Source organism: Brachypodium distachyon, chromosome 2, assembly GCF_000005505.3.
Source record: "Brachypodium distachyon strain Bd21 chromosome 2, Brachypodium_distachyon_v3.0, whole genome shotgun sequence".
NCBI lineage: Eukaryota > Viridiplantae > Streptophyta > Magnoliopsida > Poales > Poaceae > Brachypodium > Brachypodium distachyon.
This window is the reverse complement of record NC_016132.3, coordinates 37,707,932-37,716,830: the sequence shown is the minus strand read 5'-3', so window position 1 is coordinate 37,716,830 and position 8,899 is coordinate 37,707,932. Positions and strand designations below refer to the sequence as shown.

Sequence of the window (8,899 nt, the reverse complement as noted above, 5' to 3'; positions counted from 1 at the left end):
TCCACCAACCGGACTATGCAAGATTAACGTTGATGATGGAGTTGCAAGATCGGGCGCGGGCGGCGAGTGTGCTGCTGTGTGCAGAGATGAGAAGGGAAGATTCTTGGGAGCTTCTTGAGTGACAATTGCTGGGATGTCAGATCCAAATGTGTTAGAGGCCATGGCGTGGCATGAGTCTCTCTCTTTGACTCTAGACCTCAATCTCTCCAAAATTTGTGTTGTTTCGGACTGCTTGTCGGTGATCAAGAACTTGCAGAAGGACGACCTTTGTTACTACAATGCGATCTTGCATTGTGACAAGAAAAGAGTTGTTTGAGGAAGTAATTTTCATGCATGAAAAGAACTCTTAATGTTGATGCTCGTACAAGTTGCCGTTGAATAAAAAAAAAAAGGACGGTGGGGGAAGCCGAACCACGAACAGGGTTGCCTTGCCCAAGCCCAATACGGATTACAGAGGCCTACTCAAGGTTTTACAGAAAAATCCCCGATTCACCCACATCGACCTAGGATTCTCAAAAAAAAAAAAAAACCCACATCGAACTAGGGTTTCCTTGCGAGAGCACGCGGCGGCAATGGCGGACCTCGCGCATGAGGCGGAATGCGATTTGCTTATGGAATTGCTATTGGAGGATACGGATGAAGAGGCGGAGAAGAAGAGGAGGAGGGTGAGAGGCGGCAAAGGGGGAAAGAAGAAGAAGAAGGCGGCGAGCAAGGTGGGGAAAGCGGAGGGGAGTAGTTCTGCAACAGCAGCGGATGCGGCGAGGAAGACCGAGCTGGCGAGGGTGCGGAAGCTTGTGGAAGCGCAGAAGGACAAGGTCGTGAACCGGCCGGAACCCAAGCCGAGGGTTCTGCCGGAGGTGGTGGACCTGGCCGCGGCGGCCGCGTGCAGAGCCGAGGCGGAGGAAGCGCGCAGGAAGAACCAGTGGGCGGAGCAGGTGGCCGCCATGGACAAGTGGCTCAACACGGGTGACCCCGACGCCGCAGAGTGCTGGAATCGGTGGGTCAAAGAGGACATGGAGGCCATGAAACCGCGCGAGCAGGAAATAGATCGTAGGGAGTACATGTCGGATCCTCTGGCCGTCGAAGCCAAGAATTACCGCGAGTTCTGGAACACGCTCTGGACCGACTGCTGCGGTTCCTACGAGGACACCAGTAAGCACCTCACTCTCTCCCTCATCCTGATTAATTAATCCTCTCTCTCTCTCTCCTCCTGATTAATTAAATTCTGTCCATTGTAATTGTTAATTACGCCCGTCCACTTTATGAAAGATTGAATATTTAAGAACTATTGAGTAGGTCGTCCAGCTGATTAATTTAAGTAGTACTGTACTGTCCTACCCTGAACCAGCACGATTTACTACTGATTTAGTCAACAATGGAAATATTCAGTAATCAGTTGAACTGTACAAACAGTGTAGTACTCCTATATTGTCTGGAACCAGCAAACTGTATGTATTCCTATATTCAACCAGACATTAAGCGGGCCAACGACTCATTAATTAATCACTCTCCTCTCTTTTTCCCTCAGCGCTTATCCCACCGATGTTATACACGGACATCAAGCCTACTACACATTCGTCCTACACGATGCGAACACTACAGGTCTTCAAAGTGAAGATTGTCGAGATACAAGAGGAACTACATTGGCCACTTCAAGTATTTGGGATAGTTGCGGCGCGTGACTCCATAGATCGCAACCGCAATGTCATCTTCCACCGCAAAAGAGATAATTGCCAAATCATCCATGAGGAGGTTCGTATTCTCTTGTCGCTGACAACTACTATTTTGTTATACCTCCATCAACACTTTGTAGCTGAAAATGAAATGTACATATCCATGGTATTTTGTTAACGTTATTGGCAGGCATCGAGTTACTGTTGACTATACCTTCTGTATTCATATCTACTAATTTCGTATCGGTACAGATATACAAATCTGGGGTCCAATGTAGTGGTACAAGTTCCATGCATGAATAGGTGATTGATTCCAAACTGACTATGATAGACCTGATCCCTAATTGCAATTAGCTTTAGAAGAAACAATGGTAGTAAAGAGGCACAAAGCTTTTGTGTTTCCTCGAGGAATAGAATGGTAATTGGTATTTCCGTTTGTCATGGGAAAACATGCAAATGATGAATTAACATCGTATGAATAAGTAGGCCAGTTTAAGTGGGAAATGTACTTTTGATCTGCAAGAATATGTAGATTCTAGAAGCTTATGGCACATAAGCTACCAACCTGCTGGAGATTGTAGGCCATCCATAATAATTTTTCTAAAATGACTTAAGTTGTTGATTCCATAATCTGTTTCCAAATCTTCTGTTTGTTGATGCACAAGTTTGAATTGGGTATATTCTTAGTGCATTTTGAATGTCAACTGAGTGTACTTTTTCCCGGTATAGCGAAATCCTACGGAAGAATGCCTGCAACTTTTCGCGTGCTCTACTGTTCTATTTGAGAATAATTGACCCTTGGCAAGTTTTCCTACATTGCGTAGGCAGATTCTCGAGTCCAGCGTGTCCCTGTCTGTTTGAGACCACCATTTTTCTTTTTTTGTATTTGATAGTTTCTTGTATTCTCTTGTGAAATTATGCTTGAAATGTTTTACCAATGCTTGCAATCCATTGGAAAATATTGTACTTTAGTTAGTAGTTTGAGAGTATATGGCTATAGGGAGCATATCAGGTGGAAAGGGCACATATTTTGCAAATCTGAGCCTTTAGATCATGTATCAACGGCCAGATATAGTCTTCAACCCAATACCATCACTTATTGCAAATCTTTGCAGAAATCCCCTGCAACTGCAGCACTAGCACATCTCGCATGGCAGGAGTTCATTGACCAAGCATCCATTTGGTTAGGTACTTAGGTCATGAATAGTACGATTTTGATGGATTCAAGGTTTGCACCAAATATATTGTTTGTTGCAATCTGTTCTTAAAAAATTAAGGGTCTTGAAGATTAAAATGCTTGATGAACAAACTCAAAATTATTGGCTGTAACTCTTTGGCAAATTCTTTATTTTTTTACGTGTTTCTTATTGCGAACATAATTCAGCTGTACCTCCTAGCAAATGCATTGCTTACCTAATTATTTTTTCCATGCAGAGTCCATATCTAACATTGACAGGTCCTACTCGTGCAATTGTGGTAGTAGATCCTGTATGCTTTGAAGTTGATTTAAAGGTGAAGGTTTGTACCGAAGGTGATGATAGAGACTTAAGCTATCTAGTTGTGCATTATCATGACTCTGGCTCAATGAATTCGTATGTATTTAATCAAGTCAGCACTAGCAAGCTTAGCACCATTGATTTGTCGTTTGGAGATATCGTGAATTCTGTCGAGGCTACAATCAGTGTGAAGATCATTTCTTCGCAATGGCCTAAGGGTTTTAGAGGCTTATTTTATGCCAATACCACCAGTCTAGATAGTGTGAAGATTGATCTGCTTACTTTTGAAGGCGGTGAATTGGTTGTTGGAGATGATGGAACAATAGAGCTTTCGCGACGTGTTGTTTCTGTTGAGCTTGATGGAGAGTTGAGAGTTTCAGTTATGGCAACTTCTTTGAAGGATGGATCTGTGGAGAGAGATTCAAATACTTTGAAAGCTAAGAAAGCTACTAGACGCGAAATGGAGATTAAAGTTCTCGGTTGCAAGATGAAGGTGATAGTGGCTTGGTCTGTTGTCCCAAGTGTTCAACAGTATCGTAGTTAGATTTGTATCTTGTTGGTGGTTATGTGATGTTATGTCATATTACTATGCTACTTATTCGGTGTTTATTACCTAATCTTAGTTGTAATATGGATAAATTATTTGAATGAACAAAGTTTAGTTAGTTTAGTTTGATTCTATTTGTGGTCATGATCTATTGTGGCATGTTTGCAATTATTATGTCGGATGTTGCTACGGACGGCAAAGTGGGCAAGCATTTCCTTTTCTTATGCTTCCAAATTAGAACCTATCTATTTGAGGTAGTTTAAATGTGGCAAGTATAAACTAAACAAACTTGAGAAGATGTCCAAGAAAAAGAAGGGTGTATATATGTTCTGAAGCTTAAGAATTGTTCCTTATGTTTTGAAACTTGATTCTGGTCTAAGAACCTTGATTCTTGCATTTTGTGTCTTGGATGAGAAAGAATATCAGAAATTTGCTGAAAATTTCCACACTGCCAAAATATCTGGAAGTGCTGATTGAGATGAAAATTGAGGAGGCTGCTGACAGCATCGAGCGGGATTTGCTTCTTCTTGGTGCTACTGCTGTTGAAGACAAGCTCTAGAGAAAGGGGTATGCTATTTTGAATAGGTATGTTTTCCTGTCCTTTCATTTTACTGAAATACTTCTTGCTCATTTGTGCACATGTGCATTTAAATTCAGGTGCCAGAATGCATTGACAAGCTTGCACAAGCAGGAATTAAGACATGGGTGCTGACGGGTGACAAAATGGAGACAGCTATCAATATTGGGTACATATTGTATTTCAATGATCAAGGATCTTTTTAGTACTACTGGCTATTGTTCTAAAGAAGTTAAGAAGTACAAACTTGGTATTTCCTTTTCTAATTCGTGTTCTTCAGCTTTGCATGTAGCCTACTCAGACAAGGGATGACACAGATAATCATCACCCTGGAACTGGAAGCACCTGACGTCCTTGCATTGGAGAAAAGTGGAGACAAACATTCCATTGCAAAGGTGAATAAATGATTATATTGCTTTTGTCACTGAATCATTGCCTATGTTGTAATTTTCAGATGACTATATTCACAACAGTCGCTCGGAATGTTTTTAAAAATAAAAAACAAGTTTGACGAAATATGCATTCACATTTACAATTCTAAACCTAGAGGCCTAAACAATTTCATTCGAGAAGTAAATATGATTTTTAGAGTGAAACATGATAATCTTGTGAAGGTACATCTTGTCTGAATGTCAAACTCCTGCGTGGCTAATCCGGTTTTAGCATAGCCGCTGCTTTTTCCCGTGACCTTTTTCTCACACAATTTTTTGCACCTCTGTAGTTCATTGTGCTTGCAAGGAACCATTGATGGTGATTGTAAGTGAGCTACTACCAGGGATGTCATTGAAAAATTACCTGAACAGGGCCCAGCCAACTAGATATCCATACTGCAATAGGCTATGCACTCAATATAGCTCATGCAATGGAATGTCTACATGCTATACAGAGACCTGAAACCTGGTATGTGTGCTTGGACTGTTTGACTTTTGTTGTTGCACCTCCATTTTCCCTTATCATGTATACTAAGTTTTGTTTCTATTGGTGCAACCAAGACCGATTCTCATGTTCTCCTGATATTTATGGTTTTTTGTCAAAACGCAGGTACATAATGCATTTAAAAAAATTAAAGCTAAACATGTCTTTTGATTTTCAAAAGAGAAATATGTTGGCTGGTTAATCATTAAAAATTTCAGTAAGGTGTTTTAGCATCTGATACTTGAATGTCCCTGGCTCAGTATCCATGGTACCTTCTTAACTTTCTTCGCACCCTCTTACAATCTTATTCTTTTGGTCAACTTGCTTTACCTTCTAGGTTGCTTTAGTAGTTGTTGCTTCTGTAACAGCTATTCAGTCAGGTTTTTTATGCTTTTCCAGTGTCCTAACAAAATTTGTTATGTGCAGATAATTTGCTGCTTACTGCAAACGGTAGGAAGCTGAAGCTTACTGATTTTGGACTTGCACAAGATCGGAAACTGTGACTGAAATGATGACAGCTGAAACTGGGACATACAGATGAATGGCCCTAGAGGTCGGAAATCACACTTATCTGCAATCGGAGGGAGTACTAAATTATCAACTGAAGCCAAAATATAATGTCTCATTAAGTATTTAAGCCAAATTGTGATTTATGCTTCAGCCTAAACTTATACTTCGATATGTATGCCCAATTTGCTGGCTATGGTTGTAGGAGTATAATGGTTTCAGAATATACAAAAATCTGATGCTATAGCGCTGATCTGTGTGATGATAAAACCTGACTCATAGCATTTTGTTGCAGTTGTACAGCACTGTCACGCTTCGACGTGGTGAGAAAAAACACCACACAAATAAAGTGGATGTGTACAGCTTCGGCATCGTCTTGTGGGAGTTATTGACCAATAAAATGCCATTTGAAGGCATGTCGAATCTACAAGCTGCATATGCTGCTGCTTTTAAAGTAAGCATGAGGCCTTTATTTGCTACAAAATGATATCGCTTTCTTTAAGAGTTTTAACTCCCTTATTTAACTTTCCAAGGTATCATTGTCAGCTAGGAACACACTCCCTTATTTAACTTTCCAAGGTATCATTGTCAGCTAGTAATGTTCCCTTCTGCAATACCTTGCATGTTTCGATGTTTTGTGTTGATGTTTTAGCTAAAACAATTGCTTGGCTACTTCTAATAAACTGTAGAGTGGTCATGCATTAGTGCCAAGAAGGCATTGTTTTTTTATGTTATGTTTTCATGGAAGTGTAGTGTATTCTGAGTCCATTATACCCACTGCACACATGCTTTGTTTCGATCCAAGGAAACATGTCGGTGAGACTTTTGAGATTCGCATGTTTAAAAAACATATCATGGCACCATTGAATTGTTGTTAATTATCCTCAATTGTGCAAGAATGTTTGAGGCTGGAATCGGAGATGGATGATACTATTAGTTTCAGTTCCTTTTGAGAAGATATACATGTAGAGCACAAACTGGATCAATAGAAAGTCACATAAATTTTTTTTCCATGTTACACACTGTTTTTGAAAAAAATCTACCTGTACTGCCATTATGAAGTGGCTATCCATGGATTCAGAAAAATGCTGCTAATTTATGTCCAGCCATGTTCTTGTTTTTACTGAAATCTATAGAACACTGTTACATAGGGGCAAAAAACAGTTCCGTCCCAGGAGGGCGCAGCCTCTAGTTCTTCAGAAAGGCAGCACCGATCGAGACTCCAATTGAACGTTTCGCGCCGCTGGCTGCTCCATCTGGAGCGCACATTCTCGATCGCGTTGGCAGTATTCAAATCAACGCTTTGGCATGTTATACTGCAGTTGCTCATTTACCTTGCGTGCGCCTCATTTGGAAAACAAGGCAGCACTGCAGATAGAGAAGACACCTTCATAAGCGCTAGATATCTACGCCCTGGACTGGATTTCAGTGATGAGTGATGACCTGTTCCGACCATCTTATGCTGCCATGAAACTGTATACCAAGTTATTTCGGTGCCTTTGATGTCTTCTCCATTGCGGGCCCTGGAGAGGTGTCGTTTCTTCGCCTGGCTCGCAGTTCGGAATAGGTGCTAGACAGTGGATCGGCTTGCGAGGTGTGGGCTTCCTCATCCCGATAAGTGCCCCCTATGTGATCAGGAGAGGGAAACCATCTCCCATCTTCTCTTGGGGTGTGTCTTTGCGTGGCAGGTTTGGGCGCGCTTGTGGACGGCTTGGGGACACGCGGAGTGGTCTCCGAGCGCGGACGCTACTCTGCGGGAATGGTGGTGTTCTCTTCCCTTTCTGCGGCAGGCCCGGAGGGACTTCCGGATGGGGATCATACTTGTCCTTTGGACCATTTGGAACCATTGGAATGATGTGGTCTTCAATGGAACGACGCCGTCTCTGCAGCTTGTGGTGCATTGCCTCCAGGAGGAGCTTGGCCGGTGGGCGCACGCAGGGGTCTTTAGGGGGAGGGTGTCATGTCCGGCCTTGATGGCGAGTGGTTGGATAGCTAGCACGTAGTTCTTTTCTCCATTTGCCACTTGGTGGCATTGCATTGCCGTTTCGGCGTTGTACTAGTCTTCTGGTTCTTCTTCTTTAATCGATGATACACCCACTAGGTGTCTTTCTTGAAAAAAAAAATGTATTCTCCGGTGGTTTCCTTGGCCACACACAAATTGTGGATAGATGCACTAATTTTTCAGGCAACGGAAGGAAGATATCCTACTACTTTTGTGACACTGACTCCAAGAAACGCTGGCATCTGCACAGGTCCTTTTTGCAGCATCCACAACCCATTAAGGAAATCATTGTTTGATCCAACGCTGGCATCCTAGTCCCAGGAGGCTAGGACTTCTCCCCCAAACCGATCGTCACAGTTTCACGAGCAAATTTTCTTGATTTTTTTGACATGATGTATAGGCTTTGCATCTGGACGTTATCACTGTATATTTGCCTCGTTTATTGTACTCCCTCTTTAAATTCCGGTTGCATCATGTTTTCATTTTCATGGCCTTAAATCTCATCAGCAAATTATTCGTACACATGAACATTCTTGGCTGCAAGTTAGATGCTTTTCAAAACAAAATTTTGTCTTTCACTATATCTGCACGTTATCATCACATCTCCCCTAATTCGGCATTGGCAGGGATGACGCTGGTAAAACCTCAGCCTGACCGCCGTCAGCTCTCCGCCGTGTCGCACGGCTCTCTGTCCGTTCCGCCATCGCGCCTCGCCCGTACGATTGACTCCTCTCGTGTCACCTGGTAAGCGACTAAACAGTGTACTATGTTTGATTGATCGATTCGGAGATGTGGAGTCATTCTTCTGCCATTTGATTGGTCGTCTCATTGATCCATCGGAATTGGTTCATGTAATGATCGACCGAGACCCACAATTTACCAAACTGTAGTTCCTGTTATTCCCCTTTGCACCTCCAGTACATTAATTTGTTTGTTAAATACTCTGTGGAGCATAAATTTCTGAATCCTCGTGAGACCTACATAAAGCCTAGAAAGCAAAACAGTAAAAGAAGAGTGAAAGGCACAAGTTCAATGGCCAAGTCCAATTTAGTCCTCAAACTTGCAAAATATGTCTGGATCCTTGAACTTGCATTATACATCCACATACGGTCCTTGTACCGTTTTCCTTGTATTCTGACGATCCAGTGCTGCCTGTGCAGATCCTATTTGCTAACTCCCTCA

The 8,899-nt window shown here is 42.2% G+C and overlaps 1 protein-coding gene across 4 annotated transcripts; it reads left to right on the top strand.

Annotated features, from left to right (window-relative positions):
- The first annotated feature begins 487 nt into the window (after positions 1–487).
- On the top strand, positions 488–8,656 carry LOC100841931. 4 transcript variants are annotated; one of them, XM_024459534.1, is made up of 11 exons: positions 488–1,152; positions 1,529–1,752; positions 3,108–4,283; positions 4,374–4,462; positions 4,574–4,688; positions 5,015–5,193; positions 5,335–5,476; positions 5,635–5,761; positions 6,011–6,169; positions 6,249–6,294; positions 8,344–8,656. In XM_024459534.1, exons 1-3 carry the CDS (start codon positions 573–575, stop codon positions 3,711–3,713), a joined length of 1,410 nt encoding a protein of 469 aa, XP_024315302.1. In that variant the 5' UTR covers positions 488–572; the 3' UTR covers positions 3,714–4,283; positions 4,374–4,462; positions 4,574–4,688; positions 5,015–5,193; positions 5,335–5,476; positions 5,635–5,761; positions 6,011–6,169; positions 6,249–6,294; positions 8,344–8,656. The 4 variants fall into 4 exon arrangements, with proteins under 4 accessions (XP_024315302.1, XP_014755165.1, XP_014755164.1 ...); XM_014899679.2 differs by having other exon boundaries at positions 3,108–4,301; XM_014899678.2 differs by lacking the exon at positions 5,335–5,476 and having other exon boundaries at positions 3,108–4,301.
- Positions 8,657–8,899: the final 243 nt, after the last annotated feature.